A 26,533-nucleotide genomic window follows, 5' to 3' on the forward strand; every position below is an offset into this window, starting at 1 on the left:
TTTAAATTTTCCCACTTACCGATACAATCAATCATATACTCTATTTTTCCCAGAATAAAACACACCAACCAGGTTTCTTAAATAACCAACAAAATTATCAGCTCATTATAAAACAAGTCTTAACCAGTAATGAAGCAAAGCATAAACACACAGATTGAAGTATAGCAGTTTCCTTTTTACCTTAGTCCCTAACACACACACACACACACACACACAAACATGGGTTAACAGGACAAATAAAAGGGATTTTGGCTTTCGAGTTGTTAAAAAAAACCCCCAAAAAAACCCCACTTAAGCTGAATACTTGCTCATTCTTGAAGAAAAAAAAAAGACATGGAAAGATGTCCTTTGTTTTGGTTTGGCCCCAATTGCGTATAGACAGCTATCACTGGAATCTTCCCAGAACAGTTCTTTCCAGGCAATGTTGAAGATCAGTTTGGGTAGGCTTTCCAAGAAATACAGCTACAGAGGCTTCAGACAGGCTTTACAGCAGAAATGCGGCAACAGGGGTTTCAGTTCCCACATATTCGATACACAAGGTTTCTTCAAATACAGGAGGAAAAAGGAGACTGACACATTGGATACACAGGGTGTCTTTCCAAGAGAGAGAAAGAGATGAGCTGGGTTTCCTTGGCAGGCAAAAATAACTCTGTCTTCCAAGCAGTCTACACTCCAACTGTCTTTTTAAAATCATTTTCCATATACCAACTCACTGTCCATAAACAATGGCATAAGAGACAAGCCTTCTGACATCTATAAATCTTGACCTGTCACTTCTCTGCAAACATCTTTCCCCAAGTCAAAACAACCCCTGCTGGGTAATTATCAGACAGGTTGCCTTCCAGTAATTGTTCGTTTTCAACTCAGTCCAAAAACCTTCTGGTGACCTCTTTTTTAAAAAAAAAACACAAAGTTTAGCATCTCTTCAAGCTTCCAGATGAATCAATGTCCATAATTCAACTAAGAGTCTTAAAAACATATTTTACAAAAAATAGAAGAACTCGTGTAACAACGTGTAGCACAAAATCCCTCCCACTACATAATGCACTAAATGCAGGCACCATCTCGGCTTTTACTGAATTAAAGAGATTTTATTCACTTATGTGTTCGTTAAGAGGCAGACAGATCTGAAACAAAAACACCATGGATTAAAACTTTATTTATAATCGAAGCAAAGATGAAAACCCCATTGCAAATACATTTTAGTTATACCCCGACATAACAACAGCAGAGTCCCAGAGTAAATTGGGGACTCGTTTTCTCTACTATTTACAATTGACTAATAGCAGCCACTCAAATAATGGTGTTTTGGAATGTGAATGCCCAAGTCCATGTACGTGGAGTTTTAAGTACCTCTGGTAGTGTACTGGTTAATGAGGCTCAGTACTTTCTGTGCTATTCTAACCCATCAGATTAACAACTGCATTAATCTTAGCTGAGGAAATTAAAGCCTCTGTTTATAACAGGTCCTGGAATTCTTTATGCCATATTTTCCAATTATCAGTTTCTCAGAAACTTGTTTATTTAAAAATTAATTGCCTTTCTTTTCACCTCTCTCCTCTTCCATCCACCCCCCCATCCCCCACCCCCAACCTCCTCTATCCCTGGTCAGGAATGTCTAGATAGAAGTAGGCTTTACTCCCACACCCCCCACTCCCCGATTATGTAAGCAGCACTATTTCTTGGTGCCCCAAACAGGCCCCTTTCAATCACCATGCATAACCTCCCACAGGACCTCTGCTTAAAGCCTTAATCCTGAGAGGGGAATCTCCAAATGTCAATCTGGGTCCCCTCACAATTTACTCCAGACCTCTAGCGTTGAATCTAAATGATCATATTCTACTGCCCAACTGCCCGCTCCACAATCTGTAGTGAGATTCAAGGGACAACTGTAATTACCAGAGACAAAGTCCCAGCCCCTGTCTTTGCGACGGCAAAAGTCCAACTCTCACTGAGGGAGCCGGTTTAGGTCTGTACCACAACTGCCCACAACATTGCAGAAGAATGCCTGTGAGTTAGATTGTTGGGCTCAGTAATAATACAGTCGATGGTGACCTGTATCACACAGGCTGCTTACAGAGCACTTTACAATAACATAAGCCGCACCAGACAAGGGTTTTCATGCAAATAAGTGCAATGCTGATGGAAAAATATGGGACCTGTAACTTTTAACTTCCACAGCAATAAGCACAACAAAACAAAGTCTTTGCTAAAGTAAACCACTCGTCAGACGTAGGTACTTTTTTTTAGTTAGTGGGAGTAATCACACCTTCTTCAGACATGAATTCTTCGAGAACCTTCACTACATTCTGAGCCTCGGGCATCTCAACATGCTCCACCTTGACGTTATGTAGGAGGACATCGCCATTGCCACAGTTCTTGAGAAAGACAAAACACTTGAACAGGGCGTAGTTGTTCGTCTCAGCCTGTCGAATGTACCGCTTCAGGCTGTTCATATCCTGGATGGCCTGAGAGAGACCCCCCCATGAGGGCAAGAGGTTTAGATTAGATTGAAATTGACCAGTAATCCAGGTTTAAAAAAAAATCTAAACTTGGACAAGTGCACAAGAAGTAACTAGCATGCTTCCGCGTGGCTCAATGGGAAAGGGCAGCATCTGGTCGGATACTGGGGCCTACAAACTAGGCAGTCTCCAGGCTCAAGTTTTTAGACTGTACCAAGTTGACTAATGCCAGCTAGGGAAATCACAGCTGGCCGCAATGAACCAAGATGAGAAGAGGAGAGTTTCTACGATTCATTACCATCCATGTGATCCTTACTGGCAAATGCACATGATCCAGTAGAAGTAGAATCAGTATGGGTGGAGTTAAGAAAAACAAAGGTCAGCACATCTGGTGGGAATAGTTTATAGACATCCCAACAGTAGCTGTACTGTTGGACAGAATATTAACCAAGAAATAAGAGGAGCTTGTAACAAAAACAATGCAATGATCGTGGGCATGTTTAATCTTTATATAGACTGAAGAAATTAAATCAGCAAAAATCAGTTTGGAAGATGAGTTCATGGAATGCATTCAAGACAGCTTCCTAGCACAATACATTTTCCTAGCCCAATGCATTATGGAACTAACCAGGGAAAAGGCTATTTTAGGTCTTATTTTGTGTAATGAGACACGGTTAATTAGCAATTCATAGTAAGGAATCCTCTGGGAAACAGTGATCATAATATGATAGAAGTTCACATTAAGTTTGAGAATGATGTACAAAAGCCCAAAACTAGAGAATTGAAGTTAAATAAAGTCAATTAAATAGGTATGAGGAGTGAGTTGAGTAAGCTGGATTGGGAAATTAGATTAAAAAGCATGACAGTAGGTGAGCAATGGCAAACAATTATAGAAATATTTCATAATTCTCAACAAATCTACATTTCATTGAGAAATAAAACTCCACGGGAAAAGAAATCAATAGCTAACTAAAGAAGTTAAGGAAAGTATTCAATTAAAAGAGGCTGATAGTATTGCTAAGAAGGGTAGTAAGCCTGAAGATTGGAAGAGTTTTAGATGCCAGCAAAGGGTGATCAAAAATTGATAAAGGGCAATAAACTAGAACGAGAGTAAACTAGCAAGAACTCAAAAAAAATTGTTAGAGCTTCTACAAGAATGTAAAAAGGAAGACAGTACCAAAAGTAAACATGGGTTCCTTAAAGACTGAGACAGAAGAAATTATAATGGCAAAAAGGAATCGGCAGAGACATTAAACAAATATTTTGTGTCTGTCTTCACAGCAGAAGACACAAAAAAGCATGCCAATAGTGGGGAACTAAGGGTCTAGTGAGAGTGAGGAACTTAAAGTAATTGACATTAGTAAAGAACAAGTATTTAAGAAATTAATGGGACTTAAAGCCAACAAATGCCCTGGATCTTATGGCTTACATCCTAGGGTTCTGAAAGAGGTAGCTACAGAGCTAATGAATGCCCTGGTTACAATCTTCTGAAATTCCCTAGATTCTTCAATGGATTGGAAGGTAGCAAATGTAACACTGTTATTCGAGAAAGGAGGAGAGAGAAAATGGGGAACTACAGGCAGTTAGCCTGACATCAGTCATTGGGAAATTGCTCATTATTAAGGAAATGGCAACAGAACACTTAGAAAATCAAAATACGACGAGGCAGAGTCAAATTGATTTTGTGAAAAAGAAATCGTGTTTGACAAATTTATTAGAGTTGTTTGAGGGTGTAACTAGCAGGGTAGATAAGGGGAACCAGTGGATGCAATATATTTGGATTTTCAAAAGGCATTCGATAAGTTTTGTTCCACAAGATAACGGCTCTTGGGGTTGGAGATAATATATTATTATGGATAGAAGATAGTAAAAGGACAGAAAACAGTAGGAATAAATGGGCAATTTTCAGTTTGGTTGGCTATTATTTGTGGGATGCTGGCTACAGATATCTACAATCCATATTAATGATTTGGATGAAGGGACCAAGTGTAATGAACTCACGTTTGCTGACAATACAAAGCTAAATGGAAAATTGAGCTGTGAGGAGGACACAAAAGGTCCGTCACTCTGCAAAATAAGAGCCAGCACCTTCAGGAGAGGAGAAAAACTGAAAACTCCCCTGGTGAAAATAATCAGTGGTGTAAATCCTACTACCTCAGTCAGATGCTGGAACCCAAGGCTCTTGTGGCGCAGCGACAAGGACACTCTCTGTGCCCTCTACTGTGCAGTATCACAGAGTGACAGGGACACTCTCAGTGTCTTCTACTGCACTGCGTTACTTAAAAAATATTCTACTTTTCTATTCTTTCTACCAAAGTGAATAACCTCACATTTCTCCACATTATACTCCATCTGCTGCCTTCTTGCCCACTCGCATAACCTGTCTGTATCTCTTGGCAGACTTTTTGTGTCCCCCTCAAAACTCACTTTGCCACTTAGCTTGGGTTAGGTAAAAGCAACTTGAATTACTATTTAAAACCATCTCTTCCGGCCCTCCTCCCTCACAGGTCTGAAGGACACGGGCAGCATCCTTACCTTTAATTTAAAATTCTCCAAGATTTGCCTTATGAGGAAAGGATTTCCACCTTCCAGACTGTTTAAAAAGGAAGGAATCCAGTCTTCACAGAACTTGTTGCTCACTGCAAGAGAAACAAAACAGGTGCTTTGTGAGCGTGGCCAGGACTCATACACGCTGAGTAACGGAAGAACAACATTTCTAAAAACTGAGGTAGTCGCCCAACACTTTGTCAATGGATATAAAGCGGCAGGTTCCTCATCTCCAATTGTATTTTCTGCTAGCTCAGAGCTGAGCCACATCAACTGTGGGTGTACCTACACTACTACATGGACTGCAGCCGTTCAGGAAGGGAGCTCACTACCACCTTCTCAAGCGCAATTAGAGATGGACAATAAATGCTGGCCTTGCCAGCGAGGCTCACATCCCAACAAGAAATTTTTAAAAAGAGGAGTTCCCACACGGATCCAAGCTCTGATGCGAGTTACATGGTATCAGTGCCCCTGGATTAGGAAGGGAAAGATTCCACTAACGTCCCCGTTCTTGAGTGTATCCCACAACCCTTGTTGGAAGGGTGTATGTGTGTGGACAGGATCAGGTGTGGCTGTGATACCTGCTGACACTCGGTGTCGGCTTACAAAGAATGGCCCCTTTGCTGTGGTGCTGGAGGGCCATGGGAGGATTTGGGCACTGCCAACCCAGATCCTCATCTGTGCCCCCAAAACTATCTCCAATCCAGCACCTACTGTCAATCTCACTCAGAGGCGCTGTGGGATGGCAGGTGAGGAAAACTGAAAACATCATATAGGAGGGGTGTCCTTTGGAGCTGGGGAGAGCTGAACACCATTATTTGGGGAAGAGCAAAGAGAGGTTTATTCTACATCTACCTTTCCTATCCTGAGTGGTGTGAAACAGGGCTGTGTTCTCGCACCCACACTTTTTGGGATTTTCTTCTCCCTGCTGCTTTCACATGCGTTCAAATCCTCTGAAGAAGGAATTTTCCTCCACACAAGATCAGGGGGCAGGTTGTTCAACCTTGCCCGTCTAAGAGCGAAGTCCAAAGTACGGAAAGTCCTCATCAGAGAACTCCTCTTTGCTGACGATGCTGCTTTAACATCTCACACTGAAGAATGCCTGCAGAGTATCATCGACAGGTTTGCGTCTGCCTGCAATGAATTTGGCCTAACCATCAGCCTCAAGAAAACGAACATCATGGGGCAGGATGTCAGAAATGCTCCATCCATCAATATTGGCGACCACGCTCTGGAAGTGGTTCAAGAGTTCACCTACCTAGGCTCAACTATCACCAGTAACCTGTCTCTAGATGCAGAAATCAACAAGCGCATGGGTAAGGCTTCCACTGCTATGTCCAGACTGGCCAAGAGAGTGTGGGAAAATGGCGCACTGACACGGAACACAAAAGTCCGAGTGTATCAGGCCTGTGTCCTCAGTACCTTGCTCTACGGCAGCGAGGCCTGGACAACGTATGCCAGCCAAGAGCGACGTCTCAATTCATTCCATCTTCGCTGCCTTCGGAGAATACTTGGCATCAGGTGGCAGGACTATATCTCCAACACAGAAGTCCTTGAAGCGGCCAACACCCCCAGCTTATACACACTACTGAGTCAGCGGCGCTTGAGATGGCTTGGCCATGTGAGCCGCATGGAAGATGGCAGGATCCCCAAAGACACATTGTACAGCGAGCTCGCCACTGGTATCAGACCCACCGGCCGTCCATGTCTCCGTTATAAAGACGTCTGCAAACGCGACATGAAATCGTGTGACATTGATCACAAGTCGTGGGAGTCAGTTGCCAGCATTCGCCAGAGCTGGCGGGCAGCCATAAAGACAGGGCTAAATTGTGGCGAGTCGAAGAGACTTAGTAGTTGGCAGGAAAAAAGACAGAGGCGCAAGGGGAGAGCCAACTGTGCAACAGCCCCAACAAACAAATTTCTCTGCAGCACCTGTGGAAGAGCCTGTCACTCCAGAATTGGCCTTTATAGCCACTCCAGGCGCTGCTTCACAAACCACTGACCACCTCCAGGCGCGTATCCATTGTCTCTCGAGATAAGGAGGCCCAAAAGAAAAAAAAAAGAAGAAAAACCTTATCCTACACTTGATCTAGGACTGCTTGATGCCAACATCAGCTGAAATCAGAAGGTATTCCATCCCTCAGCATTGAACGATATGTCATGGTAGAATTACATAGAGCACGTAAAAAGGCCATTTGGCTCAACTAGTCTGTGCTGGTGTTGACACTCCAGACAAGTCAGGAACGTTGGCATATCTTCTCATAGAGGGACAAGTGTGCAGGTTTCACCCCTTGGCCACCAGAGAAACCACTTGTTATTTGTTGATTCTTAATTCTTTTACTGTCTTTAACATAACACTCAGTAGTTTGTGGAAGGACGAACATTTGAAACTGGCCACTGCTAATTAGAACAATAGAAGTTTACAACACAGACAGAACGCTGTAATGTATAACATTCTGAGAGGGTTTGGCAGGGTAGATGCTGAGAGGCTATTTCCCCCGGCTGGAGAGTCTAGAAGTTAGGGGGTCACAGTCCCAGGATAAGGGGTCGGCCATTTAGGATTGAGATGATAAATTTCTTCACTCAGAGGGTTGCGAATCTTTGGGATTCTCTATTCCAGAAGGCTGTGGATGCTCAGCCATTGAGTATATTCAAGACTGAAATCGATGGATTTTTGGGTACTTAAGGGAATTAAGGGATATGGCAGGTAAGTGGAGTTGAGGTCGATGATCAGCCATGATCTTATTGAATGGCACAGCAGGCTCGAAGGGCCGTATGATCTACTCCTGCTCCTGTGCTCTTATGTAAAGCTTTGCACAACAGTTAACTGCATATCCAAGCACCACCTGCTGGTTCATCCCAGAGCTTCAGCTGCATACAGGCTGCCATTTCAGCTGCAGTTACCTTGCTGGCCAATGGGGTCACTGCACAGCAGATGTAGGCAAACTCAGGAATACACATACAAGGGGAATTTTCTTTGTGTAGTTAGTGGGGACCTAAAGTTCCTACCAGCATTTTGAAAGGCAGGAGTAGATTCACTGCAGTCTATAACAATCACTTTCTGTTGTTCTTTGGTCATCACCTTACACAGCGAAGCTAGAGTGTCCTCTTGTATCAGGCCCTGAAGGCTGGCAGCACTGAGAAACCTGGCACAAAAAAGCAAGATTTACAATCTGTTTTAAATGTTGATTTAGTCTCAACAGTTACAAAGAGGTTTGAACATTAGAGCACTAAGGATTCACATCACTAGGCCTCAGCTTTCTGCAACTCACCTGAACCCTTGTTATTACTTTTCCAGATTATTGGGGATTGAAAATTGTACATTCCCCATTCCTTTCACCCAAAGGTGGCCACGCTTTAAGCGTCCCAGGCACTAATCTCTGGTAATCCCTCCTTAAACTTCTCTGCCTCTCTCTCCTCCTTTAAGATACCCCTTAAAACCTACCGCTTTGACCAAGCTCTTCCTAATAATTCCTTCTTTGGCTCAGTGTCAGTTCTTGTCCGATGCTCCTGTGAAGCACCTTGGGATGTTTCACTATGTTAAAGGCAAGTTGTTGGTACAGCACTGATCCATATAGACTAGAAGACCCAAGATTGAACTCTGGTTCATGTTGAGTTAATCTCAGCTGAGGTGGCAGTGCTATTGGCCAGAGAGAAGAGGATAAGAACCCAGCAGACCGATAAAATTGGTTGACATCTTGTTAAGCAACATACTAGTTACCAGGCGCAGCAAAACTAGTTACCAGGTACAAGATCTTATTGATACATCACAGCATTTCTGACCTTTCAACATCCTGTTTTATTTTGTTGTCTGTACCTTTAACTTCAACTGGAGTGTGACTCAAGGCCTAAAAAATACAAATGCTGGTTGTTAGAGATCCGCATAATTACTAAAGCATTCAGAATCTAAAACATATGCAAGTCCATAGCGCGAAATGGCCTCAATGATCAATTCAACTTTGCACTCGCTCCTTATAAACTGGTAACTTTGAATAGGATGAAAAAGAAACAGGGATGTTTCACAGGTTTGATTTCTAACTGTGCTAGGTGAGTAGATGCCAGCTGGGGTGGGTTTAGGACCATTGCAGCTGCCCTTAGTGCTCCTTTCTCATGGATTGAAAGGGAAAAGAGACTTGCATTTATATAGCGCCTTTCACGACCACCGGACCTCTCAAGGTGCTTTACAGTCAATGAAGTATTTTTGAAATGCAGTCGAAACGATGTAGGAAGGAAAGAGAAAATCAGCCACGTTCATGCTGATGGCTACCCGGTGGGAGCTGTATGTGTGGCAGCTGGGCAAGGACACGGCCAAGGCAATGGTTATGTAGACCTGGAAGTCCCATATCAAATCCCTGGCCAGTGCTCATTAGCTGATCTCAGCTAGGGCAGTGGTTAAGGCACGACTGATCTCTGCACCCAAAGGGAAATGGCCAGGTTTCTTGTCAAAATCCAGCGACCTCTAGGGATACATCTGCAGGCTTCTGACAAGGACAGGATCAGCATCAGACATGATGCCTTCCACAGTCAAACGTCCTGCTAACATTCACTCTGAAGGTTCACAAAGGCCACTTTAGCAAAGTCCTAGGGGGGACGGCAGAGTCTTTAGAACCGCACGAGTCAGAACTTTCAGGAGAGGAGGGCAGAAAATTGCCAGAAAAGGAAAGGAATAAATAAAAAGATCATTTCTCATTACGTTTACTGTAAGTACATATTTCAGATAATAGCAGGTCAGTTCTACATAAATACTCACGGCCCGTAACAGAACAGGAAGCCTGTCCTGGAACAGCTGCACCACCCTTTGTATGTAGAGCACAGAGTCATCATACCAGCTGCTCAGGTATGGCTGGATATGCAGCTCGACAGCACCAGCCTGTGGAACACACACACACAAAGTTAAAGTTTAATCTAGTGAGCAGCAAGCCATGAAGACCACAAAAGATCCTGGCTTCAGTCCCCAGTCTGTGCTGAGACACCAACAGCTTGCATTTATATAGCATCTTTAACGTAGTAAAAACATTACAAGGTACTTCAAAGGAGTGAAACCAGACAAAATTTGACACTAAGCCACTTAAGGAGATTATTAGGACAGGTGATGTAAAGCTTGGTCAAAGAGGATTTAAGGAGTGTCCTAAAGGAGGAGAGGTGGTGAGGCAGAGAGCTTTAGAGAGGGAATTCCAGAGCTTAGGGCCCAGGCAGCTTAAGGCACAACCATCAACAGTGGTGCAATTAAAATCGGGGATGTTCAAGGGGCTAGAACTGGAGGAGCACAGAAATCTCAGAAGATTATAGGGCTGGAAAGGATACAGAGATAGGGAGGGACAAGGCCATGGGAGGAATTTGAAAAGAAGGATTATAATTTGGCAAGCATGTATCTGGAAGTTGCTCGAACACAGAACCAGGCTCAGCTGTGATAGTCACACTGATGTATATCCTGCCAGCACTATAAAAGTTCACATTTGAACACAAGTCACATGTACGATAGGACGAGTGATCCTTGGCTACTTCACCCACGTTTTCAGTCCTCATGCCAAGCCTATACAGTGAGTTCCAGTGGACTATTCAACTACGGTGCATCGTCTCAACTGAAACCAATTCTGTCCTCAAACAACATCCACAAAATGTGCATTTTCAGTAGGGGTCATAATGAAGAAATGGGAGAAGTGGTCAAGCTTTTCCCTCCTGAGTCCAATGACACTGAGGCCAACATAAACCGACTGAGATCAGCTAGCCCATGGATTGAATCTGAAACCACCTTGATCTGTATGAGCTGGTGCCACCCAGGGCAGTGAATTTCATTAACGCACATCAACAATCACAAAGGGAGGGAGTATTTGAAATAAAAATGCAGATAGCATTGTAGCGCCAACATTCAGGATCACCGCCCTCTCCCAAGTCACATCAGGAACAGCGTCCTGCACAGAGAGCCAATCCACGTTAACTCTCCCGCACCCACAAAACAATCTCCAAAATCTCTCACTCACTCCCTGCTGGTCACTCCTGGAGCCACGGATAGCTAGAGACTGATCATGTGCATGCTGTTTCAGGGGCTGGGTGGGAATTCGGGGGTTCAGGTCCATAGGACTTTAAAAATGAGTGGATGTAATGGTGAATCCATATAAAACCCTAGTAAGCCCACAGTTGGAGTACTGCGTGCAGTATATTATAGGCAGGATGTTCAGGCAATAGAGAGAGATTAACAGTGCAGATTCACAAGGAAAATTGTCTGGTATGAGGGCATATAAATCCAAAAAAAGACTTCAAGAATTGGAACTGTTCACATTGAACAGAAATTAAGGAGTTATTTGACAGAGGTGCTTAGAATTATGAAGAGATGGGATAGGATAGATAGAAACAGACAGTTTCAAATGAATAAGGGGACAAAATTAAATGTGAAAAGTTCAGGGCAGATAGTAGGTGATCTTGCTTATGCATCGAAGCTTGTAATGCTGTGGGTTCCACAATTGGAGTTAGTGATTGTAGCAGAGACCATGTCAACATTTCAAAGTTGTTGGATAGTTGGATGAGGGACAGGAAAAATAACAGAAGAGGGTACATGGGATTAGGGAGTATCGTGATGTGGGGTAATCAGCACCAGCATGAGGTTGGGCCAAACAGTCTGTTGTAATTTCTATGTAAGTAGTAAACAGCAAATTCCCTACCTCAGCATCCAAGTAAAGCTGTAATCCCTGGGCATATTTGTCCAACTCGATTCTGAAAGTATGGTCTGGTTAAGCAAATATACAATGGCATCACAAAAAAAAACATAAACTGCAGTTTTCATTGGTTTATAACTTAGACTATGTATTTTTTCCCTCCCCAAAGTTACAAAGGTGCCAAGTCTCAGCTGGGCATAGTTTCATGAGCACAGGATGCCTTCCAGTATGTGCAAGACCAGCCAGCAAGTACAGACAGGTTATTGAACATGGAGATCAGCAGAGCGAATCCCAGCCTGGTGCAAGAATTACTGAATAGTGGTCTGGAGCAGAAGCCAAGGCTGATTGTTGCCACTCCCTAACCCAATGACATCAAGGTCAATCCTAGATGGAAAATGCCATCGACACTAGCAGATAACACAGCTTAGATTGAGGATTGCACCTGGGACAGTCTAGGCAGTACACTTTTGCGTCTCTATCTGCTTTCCTTTCTCCTCTGCCGTTTTATTCATGTGAAAAGCTCGATAATCAGTGTTGGCTATTCACTATTCAGTGTTGACTATTGAATAGATGCAGGCGTGCTCTGTCTGTCTCTCTCCTTCCTCCCTTCCCTATCTCCAGACATGCAGGATTACCTCAGTTCAGCTAAAACAGCACAAATCTAAGACCTTCCTGGCCTGCGTAGCTCAGGCACTTTTGGAATAAACCTGTGGAACAGTCAGGGAGCTGCTCCTTTGAAGGATATAGCTCAAGGCTCTTCTCCGTACTTCCCAGAAAGCAGAGAACATAATCAGTGACCACGGATTTTGACTCCAGTTTGTCACTTTCTGCCCCTGGAGGCCGGTCCTGGTGAAGGAGGCAATAGTAACAAGCAACAGACTGCTCGGGTATGCTGGAAATAAACAAACACACTTCACTTAGCACAATCTTTAACTTTACATCACTAATGTGATACATGCATAAGGGACCACCTCAATGCTCATTACTCTCCAGAATTACTATCCCTCCATCCAGCAAGTGCAGCACTCGGCTTTCTGTGGACGTTTTTACATTTGTAAAAGTTCTTAAAGAAAGCAACATGAATGAATATCTGATGCTCTAGATTTGCTCCACGATTTCATGTATTTTTTTTGTAGGTTTTGTCCTCCCCTGGATCGTACCAGAGCTATGTTGTCCAATATGTTATTTACTGGCTACATGACCAACAGGAATCCAGATGTGGTAAATGTATTGCCAATTAGTAAGCAAAAACAGATATGATCGTCAGTCTGTGCTCTTAATATTCATAGTTGTACTGTCTGAGCATGTGAATTTTTAACTTTTCGTGTGTTTGTTGATAAAATGGTAACACAGAAAAAGTAATGTGCGAGTGTTTTTTGATTGTTGTGAATGCTTTAGTTCCTTGATTACTGAATGGTGGTAGATATTTAAATAAATATCACACATGAAGTACACTTAGCTGTACTATGCGAGTGTGTAGAAGACACTTCCTACTAAATGAGGGGACCATTTGGCCCATCGAGGCTGTACTGGCCCTTTGAAAGAGCTATCCAATTAGTCCCACTGCCTGGCTGTGTCTCCGTAGTCCTGTAAATTTTTTCCCTTCAAGTATCTGTGCAATTCCCTTTGAAAGATATTTTTGAATTTGCTTCCACTACCCTTTCAGGTAGTGCATTCCAGATCATCATAACTCGTTGCGAAATGAAAAATGTCCTCATGTCGCCTCATTCTTTTGTGAATTACCTTGAATCAGTGTCCTCTGGTTACCGATACTTCTGCCAATGGAAACAGTTTCTTTTGATTTACACTATCAAAATCCTTCAAGATTATGAGCATCTCTACCAAATCTCCTCTTAACCCTTCTCTGCTCTAAGGAGAACAGAATATCTATTGGACAACACTGGGTTAGGGCACAAATACCGGGGCACTGGAAGCCCTCTAGTACCTCAGCAGTCTATTCTGCATGTGCAAGTCCAGTCACAATGCTGTGGGGCTATTCGGCTATGGGGGCATCACAGCACTGCACGATCCCGGTCACATTCAATGTTCATGCATTCCTACTTTGCAGCTGGAGTCACTGGAATAACAAAAACAACCAGGAACAGAAATCCTGGATGATTTTTATGCCACTCCCTAACCTTGGAGCATTGAGGCCCAATATAATTTCCCGACTGCTGTCTGCAAACTCAGGGCCAGTAGAGTCTGACACATATAGACTGCATTAAAGGCCTGCTTGGGTCTGCAAATGAGACTCGACCCGAGCCCAACAGAACCCCATCCAACCAGGCCAGAGTCCTTCTGTTTTTTCCCGCGCCCGACCCAATCTGACCATCAGTTAACCTACCTTCCGTTTTTCACTTTGTTCCTTACCTGCACAAGCTTAAAATAACTGTAGCAGAACCACCTTTAAAGTCCAAAAAAGTAAATTAACATTAAAGTCAGTTACCTGAGGTGGTGATAGTGTGTGTCTGATCCGACCCGGCCCGGCCTGACCCGAGTCCGAGTGCCAGACCCGGAAGTGCGACCTGACCCCGACACATGTCGTCGGATTCGGGTGGGATAGCAGGCCTTTAGACTGCATGGCTCTGCGGCACATCACAGTGCACTTACCCACACAGCCACTAGGGGAGCAATATGTCACATTTTAAACAACAATTTGTATTTATATAACGCCTTTCATGTAGTAAAACATCCCAAGGGACTTGACAGGCGCGTTTATCAAACAAACTTTTATACCAAGCCACATAAGTAGATAGTAGGGCAGGTGACCAAAAGCTTGGCCAAAGAGACAGGTTTTAAGGAACATTTTAAAAAGGAGGAAAATGAGGTAGAAAGGAGACGACATTTAGGGCAGGAATTCCAGAGTTTGGGGTCTTGGCAGCTGAAAGTATAGCCACCAATGATGAAGCAATTAAAATTGGGGATGCTCGAGAGGACAGAATTGGAGGAACATTCTTGACTCTGAGAAGGTGGGTACAAGTCCCACTCATTTGACCACAATCCAGGCTAACACTTCAGTAAAATAAAAGAAAAATACTGCAGATGCTGGAAATCTGAAATAAAAACAGAAAATGCTGGAAATATTCAGAAGGTCAGGCAGCATCTGTGGAGAGAGAAGCAGAGTTAACGTTTTAGGTCCGTGACCTTTCATCAGAACACTTCAGTCCAGAATCCAGTACTACTGACGGAGTGCTGCACTGTTGCAGGTGCTCTCTTTTGGATGAGACATTAACCTGGGTGGCCATAAAACATCGCATGGTATTATTTGAAGAGCACGGGGGTTCTCCCAGTCCCTTGGACAATATTTATCCTTCAAACAGCATCGCTAATACAGATCAGAACATATAACACATTGCTGTTTGTGGGAGCTTGCTGTGTGCAAATTGGCTGCCGCGTTTCCTTAATTTACAACAGTGACTGCATTATAAAAAGTACCTAATTGGCTGTGAAGTGCTTTGGGCCACCCTGAGGTCACGAAAGGCGCTATATAAATTCAAGTTCTTTAGATATTCTTTCTTACCTCAAATCCACGGCTGCTATAGCGCCCATTCCACCTAAAAAAGCTCCTTTACTGAGGCGTTTAGTGATGAATGCTTGAAGCTCTGGCTCAGCCACGACAGGCAGGTTAGAGGCCAATAAAGAGAGACTATGGAAAACAGAAGGATTTAGTTGCTCAGAAAGGCAGAACAAAGGGTTTCACACAACTAAACACCTTCACGAGACCTGACCTCCCCCTCAGCCACAAGTATGTGCTCGCACACTCATCCAGCTATTCACTTCTGATCAGCATGGGGTAAGTACATTTACCTTTCCAACATTCAGAGAAGGAAGAGGGTCACATTTCCAGAAGGCAGTAAGTCACCTGAACATAAAAACCTTAGAAGATAACAATCTGATCACCTGATGGCTCATTGTTATCCAGTCAAAGGAAAATGTTACCAAATGGCTCATGGTGAGTTGCCATTCTCTATCAGGCTATCAGGAAGCACTGACTGGAGCAAGTCCATCCAGGAAGCTGTTCCATAAATACTTAGAGCAAGAACAATAAGAGGCCCAACCACTCTGAATCAGATAAAACATGGCAGGGTAATGGAATTGGAAACCGAAGTGGGCACAGTGGTGCAATGGCTAAGTTGCTGGACTAGTAATCCAAGGGAACTCAAATTCAAATCACACTGTGGCAGTTGGAGAATTGGGAATTCAGTTTCTAAAAAAATTGGAAATAGAAAAAAGTGGTTGGAATGTCATAAAACCTGGTTTGGTCACTCCGACATCCCACCCAGCACCTTCATCCATCCTAACACGTTGTCCCGCACGCTCAGCTGACCAGACACCCCAGCTGACACTGACACACTGCCCATATCAGCAATTGACAATTCAGACCTAATTAGAAAAGGGTTTTTTTTTTTTTTAAGAGCATCTTTATTTCTGAACACATCAAAAAGGAACTTGGTCTCCTGGTCCACATGGTGACTTTGAATGGCTCACTGCATGTCTTCAGACACCTGGAATTGTTTGAATTCTAACTTCCCTACCGCACCGTAGTCAGGTTAATTTAAATCACCAACTCTGATTCCTTTACCAAGCCATGCTGAGTGATTAGTAACTTTCATCCTTTAAATCCAGCATTTGTAGGCTTTGGGAAGTTAACCAGCGCACTGTGTGAGTTGTTTGGTTTTAGCTGGTTAAACTCTGACAGTACCTTTACGTGCACTCGTGTGCCCTTAAAGCTTTGGCTCTTGCCAATCTGCATATAGGTTTTGTGGGATTAAGTAAACTGGGTTCATCCCTCCAGGGAGAGTGTGTGCACTCCATACTTCCAAAGTGAAACACTACTGATGTGGATCGCTCAGTAGTTTGGTTTGAAGATGCTTAAGGGTGGCGATGAGCTACCACAATGGTGAGTTCAAAAATAAAACAATGCGTTTGTTGACAACATCTGGTACAATTAAAGTAGAATAGCATTGTCACTGCTATAGAGTGAGAGGATAATACTAAACCACACTCTGCCAGTTAAGCTGTCAGACATGGCTAAGTTCAATGTGTAATTTGATCCAGTCATGAACAGTCAATCCTAGTCAGTATTAACTCTGAAATAAACTTTATATGATGTTGTGTTGTTCTATTTTGGCTTGGTACTTTATCTTATATTCAAAAACATTTACAAGCACGGGATTTTTACAAATTCTATCACGCAGTCCTAGTTGTGCAGATCTTTGTAGCATAAAAGTCATATGCTGAGATAGAACGACAGCCTCCTTTACCTGAAATCCTCCTGAGACACCATTTCCTTGGGGAAGGTGTCTGATGATCCATTTCTTCTGTGTCCCATGTCTCCCTCGTCTCCTAGCTGCTCAGATCTGGAAGATAATTTGCAGTTATTGCTCCATTTCCATTATGGCATAGGATGCAGAGGCCGTGACTCAGTGAGCAGTACACTCACCTCTGAGTCAGGTGGTCAAGGGTTCAAGTCCCCCTCCAGAGACTTGAGCAAATAATCAATGCTGACATTCCAGTGCAGGGAAGTGAGGGAGCACCGCACTGTCAGAGGTATTCTCTTTTGGACAAGACGTTAAACTGAGACCCATCTGCTCTCTCAGGTGGACATAATAGGTCCCAGCACTATTTAAAGAGAAGCAGGGAGGCTCTCCCCTGTCTCCCAAACAATACTTATTCATTGGCCAGCATCATCAAAATAGATTATCTAGTCATTGATCTCATTGGTGTTTGAGAGCTTACTGTGCAGAAATTGACTGTCATGTTTCTTACATGCCCGGGGGGGGGGGGGGGGGGCGGGTAGGGAAAGCGGGGGCAGGGGAGACCAGAACTAGGGGTCTTAAATAAAGATAGTCACTAATAAATTCAACAGGGAATTCAGGAGAAACCTCTCGCCACTCAAACTCACTACCACAGGGAGAAGTGAACAAATAGCTAAGAAGCATTCAAGGGGAGCTGGATAAAGAGAAAGGAATAGAAGGATATGTTAATAGGATGAGATGAAGAAGGGTGGAAGGAGGCTCATGTGGAGCATAAACACCAGCTGGACTGAATGTCATCTTTCTGTGCTGTAAATACTGTGTGTGATTACACTTCAGAAGTAGTTAATTGACTGCCCTGAGGTAGTGAAAAGGACTATATTTTTTTAATCTACTCAAATAAGTGCAAGTTACTTCTGTTGCAAATTAGATCCAGGTTGGATGGAAGGAGGCATTTGTAAACGAGGCTGATGGATAGTCCAAGAATCAACCCTGCAGTGGGTTGGAGACCCACAGCATTCATAAGCCCATAAAACCTGCAGCAATAAAGGTGTCTTCACGAGCACTGCTTTGTTATGGAATTACTGTCCAGATACAAGTAACCCAGCTGGGACAGTTTACACTTATTACATAGTCCAACAGGCTTCGCAGGGCCCTCTATTGAGTTTTGATGAGATTCAGGAACAGAGACTTTAATACATTTAACTTCTAGCTTCATTCATAAACATTTTAGTAAATTTTGTACTTAACAAATGAACTACTGCTCACTTTCTTCCCAGAGAACCTGGCTGGTTCATTGGCTCTTACGAACATATGAATTAGGAGCAGAAGTAGGTCACTCGGACCCTCGCGCCTGCTCCGCCAATGAATAATTTCATGACTGAACTGATTTCTCCACATTACCACCTACCTCCAATAACCTTCCACCCCCTTGCTTATCAAGAATCTATCTCCCTCTGCCTTAAAAATATTCAAAGACTCTGCTTCCACCGCCTTCCACCCTCTCCAAAGCCTCCACGTCCTTCTGGTAGTGTGGCGACCAGAATTGCACGCAATATAAAGTTCTGTACAGCTGCAGCATGACTTGCCAATTTTTATACTCTATGCCCCGACCGATGAAGGCAAGCATGCCGTATGCCTTCTTGACTAGCTTATCCACCTGCGTTGCCACTTTCAGTGACCTGTGGACCTGTACGCCCAGATTAGATTAGATTAGAGATACAGCACTGAAACAGGCCCTTCGGCCCACCGAGTCTGTGCCGAACATCAACCACCCATTTATACTAATCCTACACTAATCCCATATTCCCAACAAACATCCCCACCTGTCCCTATATTTCCCTACCACCTACCTATACTGGTGACAATTTATAATGGCCAATTTACCTATCAACCTGCAAGTCTTTTGGCTTGTGGGAGGAAACCGGAGCACCCGGAGAAAACCCACGCAGACACAGGGAGAACTTGCAAACTCCACACAGGCAGTACCCGGAATCGAACCCGGGTCCCTGGAGCTGTGAGGCTGCGGTGCTAACCACTGCGCCACTGTGCCGCCCTCTCTGCCTGTCAATACTCCTAAGGGTTCTGCCATTTACTGTATACTTCCCACCCGTATTAGGTCTTCCAAAATGTTTACCAGGATGTTGCCTGGTCTGGAGGGCATTAGCTATGAGGAGAGATTGGATAAACTCGGATTGTTTTCACTGGAACGACGGAGGTGGAGGGGCGACATGATAGAGGTTTACAAAGTTATGAGTGGCATGGACAGGGTGGATAGTCAGAAGCTTTTTCCCAGGGTGGAAGAGTCAGTTACTAGGGGACATAGGTTTAAGGTGCGAGGGGCAAAGTTTAGAGGGGATGTGCGAGGCAAGTTCTTTACACAGAGGGTGGTGAGTGCCTGGAACTTGCTGCCGGGGGAGGTGGTGGAAGCAGGTACGATAGCGACGTTTAAGAGGCATCTTGACAAATACATGAATAGGATGGGAATAGAGGGGTATGGTCCCCAAAAGTGCAGAAGGTTTTAGTTTAGGCAGGCATCAAGATCGGCACAGGCTTGGAGGGCCGAATGGCCTGTTTCTATGCTGTACTGTTCTTTGCTCTATCACCCTTGTGCCCTCCAACCTACTTTGGCCTATTTTAATTTGACCAATAGGGGTGTCACTGAGTTGCCCACATTGTCACCTGACACAAGTCAGCACCACAAATGCCCCTTTTGAAGGACACTATTAAAGCATGAATTTATGTGGTCCAATTAAATAAAAGATGCTTAAAATAAAGCAACAAAGCAGCAATCTAGTTAAGTGCAAGGCAGTACATTTTAACAGGGAGATCAAGGAGGCCACATAATCCTTGGAAAGTAAGCACCTAACTGGAGTAGAGGAACAGATACACAAATCACAAAGTAACAACATAAGACCACAAAAAAGCAAAGTTAATTTCGAGAAGAATAGAATTGAAGAGCAGGGAAGTTATGTTAAACTTGTACAGAACCTTAATATCTGTCATTGATGCAAAGAACAAAGCCTACATGATGCACAGCATAAACCCAACAGTTAAGACACTGCACGACCTGAAAGTAGCCAAGACAGCCATGCAAAGGACAGGGAGATACTGTGCAAACAAACACTGGATCAAATTATGTCAAGAAATCCAAACTGCAAGTGACAGATGAAATCGATGAGCTATGTACGAAGGGATCAAGAGGGCCCTGCCATCACCAAAGTTGCTCCCCTGAAGTCAGCAGATGGTGAAGTAAACAGATGTCCTGCTGGGCTGAACACTACTGTGAGCTGAAATAAAAACAAGAAATGCTGCAACCACTCAGCAGGTCTGGCAGCATCTGTGGAAAGAGAAGCAGAGTTAATGTTTCTTCCGAAGAAGGGTCACTGACCCGAAACGTTAACTCTGTTTCTCTTTCCACAGATGCTGCCAGACCTGCTGAGTGGTTCCAGCATTTCTTGTTTGTATTTCAGATTTCCAGCATCTGCAGTATTTTGCTTTTATACTACTGTGAGCTGTACTCCTGAGAGTTGGACATTTCCCAGTCTGTGCTTGATGCTCTCCCAAAACTTCCTGTCATGGACGAGTTAGATGAAGAACCCCCATCACTGATGCTCAAGGCCATAGACCGCCTAGCGAACAGAAGGGCACCCACAAGGACAGAATCCCAGCCGAACTGCTCAAACATGGAAAGTCCCATCTATTGCCACACCTTTATGAACTTCTCCTTCTCTGCTGGAAAGTAGGCTCTGTTCCACAGGAGATGTGTGATGCCAAAGTCATCACACTATATAAAAACAAAGGCGACAGAGGAGACTGCAACAACTACAGGGGCATCTCACTCCTTAGCGTCACAGGGAAGGCCTTTGTTAAGGTCATACTTAAAAGACTCCATTTACTTGCAGACCGAGTGTAACCAGAAGCATAGTGCAGTTGTGGTGCCAGCAGATCTACTGTGGATATGATCTTCTCCATATGCCAGCTACAAGGGAAGTCTAGGGAACAGAGTATACCTCTCTACTTTACTTCTCACGAAGGCATTTGACACCGTCAGCAGAGCAGGGCTCTACAAGATTTTGGGAAAAATTAGCTGTCCACTGAAGCTCCTCAGTCTCATCCGCTCCTTCCATGACAACATGCACTGCACTGTACAGTTTGATGGCCCCACTTACAACAGTTTTGGAGTGAAGAATGGAGTGAAACTGGGTTGTGTCCTGGCACCCACTGCGTTTGGCATTCTTCTCCATGCTCCTGACCTTTGCCTTCCCTGCGGATTTGGAAGGCGTCTACTTGCACATTAGGTCAGACGGCAAGCTCTACAACCTATCAAGGCTGAAAGTGAAGACAAAAACACATCACGTCCTGATCAGAGAACTCCTCTACGCTGATGATGCTGCGCTAGTTGCTCATACGGAAACTCAGCTACAAAGACTCATGGACTATCTCTCCCATGCCTGAAACTTGTTATCCTTGACTATAAGCATCAGGAAAACCATGGTCATGGGGCAAGGCGTTGCATCTCTGGCCCGATCACACTAAATAACACCCCACTGGAAGTGGTTAGCAAATTCTACTACCTTGGGTCCACGGTGACAATTTGTCCCTTGATGCAGAGCTCGATACACGCATAGGGAAAGCAGCTACCACCTTTGGCCGACTTGCGAAAATTGCATCGGATAACACCAAGCTGACCCTTAAGACCAAGCTAATGGTTTATAAGACCTGTGTTCTCAGAACCTTGCTGTATGGCTGTGAAACATGGAGGACTTACAGATACCAGGAAAAGAAGCTCAATAATTTCCATCTTCACTGTCTGCGGCACATTATGCATATATCCTGGCAGGACAAAATCACAAATGTGGCAGTCCTCTCAAAGACAGAGCTCCCAAGTGTTTTGGCACTAATCAAACAGAGGTGGCTTTGATGGATCGGAGACATCCACAGGATGGAAGACAGTCGCATACCAAGGACCTTCTGTATGGTGAGGTTGCCGGGGTTAGACAACCAGTGGGGCGCCCAAAGCTCCGCTTTAAGGATGCTTGCAAGAGTTACATGAAGACCCTAAATGCCAACTATCGCACCTGGGAGTCACCTGCTGGCAAAAAAGGGAAATGGTGACACATCCTGTGGACTGGTGTGCACAATGACCAGTTGCAACAGCAGCTTGGCAACAGGCTCCAACACCGAAAACAACAACACAGCGTCACTTGGCAGCACATGTGACACTTCACCTCTCAAGAATTGACCTTCAAAGCCATCAGCAAAGGTGCGCCAAGAGAAGACACCCCAACCAGACGGATTGTTTTCTGCGTGTCCATCATCTTTCGTAGATGGAAGGATGCCAACATAAAACCTTGATTAGACCACACTTGGAATACTGTGAACAGTTCTGTTCTCCATATTATATAAAGGACATAGAAACATTGAAGATGCAGCAAAAGAAATTACTAGAATAATAAGAACTGTCACATTTCCTACATTACAATGGTAACTATACTTCAGAAGTACTTAATTGGCTCTAAAGCACTTTAGACTTTCTGAGGTCATGAACAGCATGATCTAAATTGTTTCAGGGATGAGGGATTACAGTTACGTGAATAGATTGAAGAAGCTGCGTTTGTTATCCTAAGAGCAGAGAAGGCTAAGAGGAGATTTAATACAGGTATTCAAAATCATGACGTTTTTAGATAAAGCAAGGATAAACTGTTTCCAATGGCTGAAGGGACAATCACCAGAGGGCACAGATTTAAGATGATTGGCAGAAGAACCAGAGGCGACATGAGGAAAAACTTTTTTTTTTTATTTGTGTGGTTAGGATTTGCAATGCAGTGCCTGATAGGATAGTGGATACAAATTCAACAGCAGTCTCCAAAAGGGAACTGGATAAATACTTGAAGGAGAAAAAAACTGCAGGGATATGGGAAAAGAATAGGGGAGTGGAATTAACTGGATTGCTCTTCAAAAGAGCCAGCACAAACTCAATGGGTCAAATGGCCTCCTTCTGTGCTGTACTGCTCCACGCTTCTAACTGAGGAGGCTATACATAGGAACATAGGAGCAGGAGTAGGCTATTCAGCCCATCGAGCCTGCTCCGCCATTCAATACTATCATGGCAGATCATCCACTTCAATGCCTTTTTCCCACACTATCCCCATGTCCCTTTATGTCATTTGGTATTTAGAAATCTGTCAATCTCGGCTTTAAACATACTCAATGACTGAGCTTCCACAGCCCTCTGGGGTAGAGAATTCCAAAGATTCACAACCCTCTGAGTAAAGAAATTTCTCTTCATCTCGGTCCTAAGTGGCTTCTCCCTTATTTTGAAATTGCGTGCCTTGGTTCTAGACTTCCCAACCAGTGGAAATATCTTATCTGCATTTACCCTGTCTATCCCTTTAAGTATTTTGCAGGGTTTCAATGAGATCGCCTCTCATTCTTTAACTCTAGAGAATACAGGCCCAGATTCCCCAATCTCTGTTCATAGGACAGTCCCACCGTCCCAGGAACAAGTCTGAAGAACCTTCATTGCATTCCCACGAAGGTAAGGGGACCAAAACTGCACACAGTACTCCAGGTGCGGTCTAACCAAGGTTCTATACAATTGAAGCAAGACTTCACTACTCCTGTACTCAAATCCTCTTGCGATAAAGGCTAACATACCATTAACGTTTCAAATTTTTTTTTTTTTATTCGTTCATAGCATCTGGGCATCGCTGACAAGGCCAGCATTTATTGCCCATCCCTAACTGCCTTTGAGAAGGTGGTGGTGAGCTGCCTTCTTGAACCACTGCAGTCCATGTGGTGTAGGTACACCCACAGTGCTGTTAGGGAGTTCCAGGATTTTGACCCAGTTAGAGTGAAGGAATGGCGATGTAGTTCCAAGTCAGGATGGTGCGTGGCTTGGAGAGGCACTTGCAGGTGGTGGTGTTCCCATTGCTTGCTACACCTGCATGCTAGCTTCAGTGACTTATTGACGAGGTCACCCAGGTCCCTTTGTACATCTACACTTTCTAATCTCTTATCATTTAAGAAGTACTCTGCACATCTGTTCTTCTTACCAAAGTGGACAAACCTCCCATTTTTCCACAATATATTCCATCTGCCACGTTCTTGCCCACTTGCTAAGTCTGTCCAAATCCCTTTGAAGCCGCTTTGCATCTTCCTCACAACACGCATTCCCAACTAGTTTTGTGTCATCCACGAACTTGGAAATATTACATTTGGTCCCCACATCCAAATCATTGATACTGTGAACAGCTGAGGCCCAAGCACTGATTCCTGCAGTACCCCACTGGTCACAGCCTGCCAACACAAGAATGACCCATTTATTGCTACTCCGTTTTCTGCCTGGTAACCAATCCTTAATCCATCCATATTACCTCCTATCCCATGTGCTGTAATTTTGCTAACCAACCTCCTGTGGGGGACTTTATCAAAAGCCTTCTGAAAATCCAAGTATACTACGTCAAGTCTAAGTATACTACCTTGATCAATTCTGTTAGTAACATCCTCTAAAAACTCCAATAGGTTCAAACATGATTTCCCATTCATAAATCCATGTTGACTATGCCCAATCAGATTATTATCCAAGTGTCCATTTATCACATCGTTTAGAATAGTCTAGCCTTTTCCCTAAAATAAAAGCAAAATACTGCGGATGCTGGAAATCTGAAATAAAAACAAGAAATGCTGGAACCACTCAGCAGGTCTGGCAGCATCTGTGGAAAGAGAAGCAGAGTTAAAGTTCCGGTTCCGAAGAAGGGTCACTGACCCGAAACGTTAACTCTGCTTCTCTTTCCACAGATGCTGCCAGACCTGCTGAGTGGTTCCAGCATTTCTTGTTTTTATACTAGCATTTTCCCTACTACTGATGTAAGGTTAACAGGTCTGTAATTCCCAAATTTCTCTCTTCTTCCCTTCTTAAATAGTGGGGTGACATTTGCTATCTTCCGATCTGCAGGAACCACTCCAGAATCCATAGAATTTTGGAAGATGACCACCAATGCATCCACTATCTCCATAGCTACCGCTTTCAACACTCTGGTATGTTGAATATCAGATCCCAGGGATTATCAACCCTCAGTCCCATTAATTTCTCCAATATAACCTTCCAGGAAAGATTAAACAGGCTTGAGCTCTTTTATTAATTGGAAAGAAGAGGTCTTCAAGATTAACAGGTTTGACAGAATAGGCATAGAGAAGATATTTTTGCTTGCAGGTGAGACTAGAACTCGGGATCATAAATATAAGACAACCACTGATAAATCCAATAGGAAATTCAGGAGAAAATTCGCTACCTGGAGAGCGGTGAGAATGTGGAACTCGCTACCACAGGGAGTGGTTGAGGTGAATAGTATGGATACATTTAAGGGGAAGATAAACACGAGGGAGAAAGGAATAGAAGGATATGGTGTTAGGGTGAGATAAAGGGGGTGGGAGGAGGCTCATGTGGAGCAGAAACACCAGCATGAAGCAGCTGGGCCGAATGGCCTGTTTCTGTACTATAAATACTCTACATGCGGCTTGTGGGGAAGGGGAGCGCTGACTGCCGCCATGGAGTTTCTCTCAGAGGCGGCATGAAGGAGCCCCCACTCCAGGCCCCGGCCTAACCTGTGCCTCCGGTACAGGCTGTAGTAAGTGTCCGTTTGCTGCTGATCCCTTGGCGGCTCTTCCTCCGGTTCCACGTCTGTCTCCTTCTCATCTCCGTCCATGGAGTCTTGCAAGGAGCTTTGACTGATCATGCTAGCTGATTCCCAGCCGCCGGCCCCGCTCCGACACGGCAAATCGATCACCTTCCGGTTGGTCCACCCTTCAATAACAGTCCGGCTGCCGCCCCCTTTCCCCGCAAAAAATGTTCCGACTGGACGGTGATCCCCTGCTGAAAACCTCAGAACTGAATCTAAACGCTGCTCGACTGAGCTGTTTCATTGCAATTATTTTTAATCTTTCACTTTAATGGGTTCACATTCTAATGCAATGTACAAAATAAACATTCATTCTTGCATCTGCTTGCCTCAATTGGTAATACTTTGAGTCAGGTGGTTGTGAGTTCATGTCCCACTAGATATTTTAGCACACAATTCAAATTGACACTCCCAGTGCAGTACTGAGGGAGTGCTGCACCGTCAGAGGTGCAGTCTTTTCAATGAAACATTAAACCGAATCCCCTTCGGTCCTCTCAGGTGGATGTAAAAAAGAATGCTATGGCTGGTTGGCATTTTTACAACTACAAAAAATTATGGATATGTAGCCAACAATCCAGTTAGGTGGGGTAATAAAAGCAAAATACTGCAGATGCTGGAAATCTGAAATAAAAACAGAAAGTGCTTTAAACACTCAGCAGGTCTAGCATCATCTATGGAGAGAGAAGCAAAGTTAATGTTTCATGTCTGTGACCTTTCATCAGTCAGAGAGGGAGAACACAGCGGGAGCAGAGCTTTAAAAAGCGCACCAAGAAATGGGAGGCCAGAGAGAGAGAACACGCTGGAGTGGAGCAGGGAGGAAAAATCAAAAAGTGACATAGAGTGACATCACAATCAACAGGGAGAGCAGGGAAAAAGAAAGCAGCTGGGGTGAGGATACAGGTAAGCTTTTAATTTAATTTCATCTAAAGCAA

General features: G+C 44.0%; 1 protein-coding gene across 1 annotated transcript; it reads right to left on the reverse strand.

Annotated features, from left to right (window-relative positions):
- Positions 1-1,139: 1,139 nt before the first annotated feature.
- Positions 1,140-25,721, reverse strand: c26h17orf75 (chromosome 26 C17orf75 homolog). Its single transcript, XM_068058535.1, has 10 exons — positions 25,528-25,721; positions 16,927-17,022; positions 15,183-15,308; positions 12,408-12,554; positions 11,669-11,726; positions 9,760-9,879; positions 8,793-8,857; positions 8,019-8,155; positions 4,998-5,101; positions 1,140-2,468 (listed from the first exon to the last, which is right to left on the reverse strand). Exons 1-10 carry the CDS (start codon positions 25,656-25,658, stop codon positions 2,247-2,249), a joined length of 1,206 nt encoding a protein of 401 aa, XP_067914636.1. The 5' UTR covers positions 25,659-25,721; the 3' UTR covers positions 1,140-2,246.
- Positions 25,722-26,533: the final 812 nt, after the last annotated feature.

Source organism: Heterodontus francisci, chromosome 26 (genome assembly GCF_036365525.1).
Source record: "Heterodontus francisci isolate sHetFra1 chromosome 26, sHetFra1.hap1, whole genome shotgun sequence".
NCBI classification, from domain to species: domain Eukaryota; kingdom Metazoa; phylum Chordata; class Chondrichthyes; order Heterodontiformes; family Heterodontidae; genus Heterodontus; species Heterodontus francisci.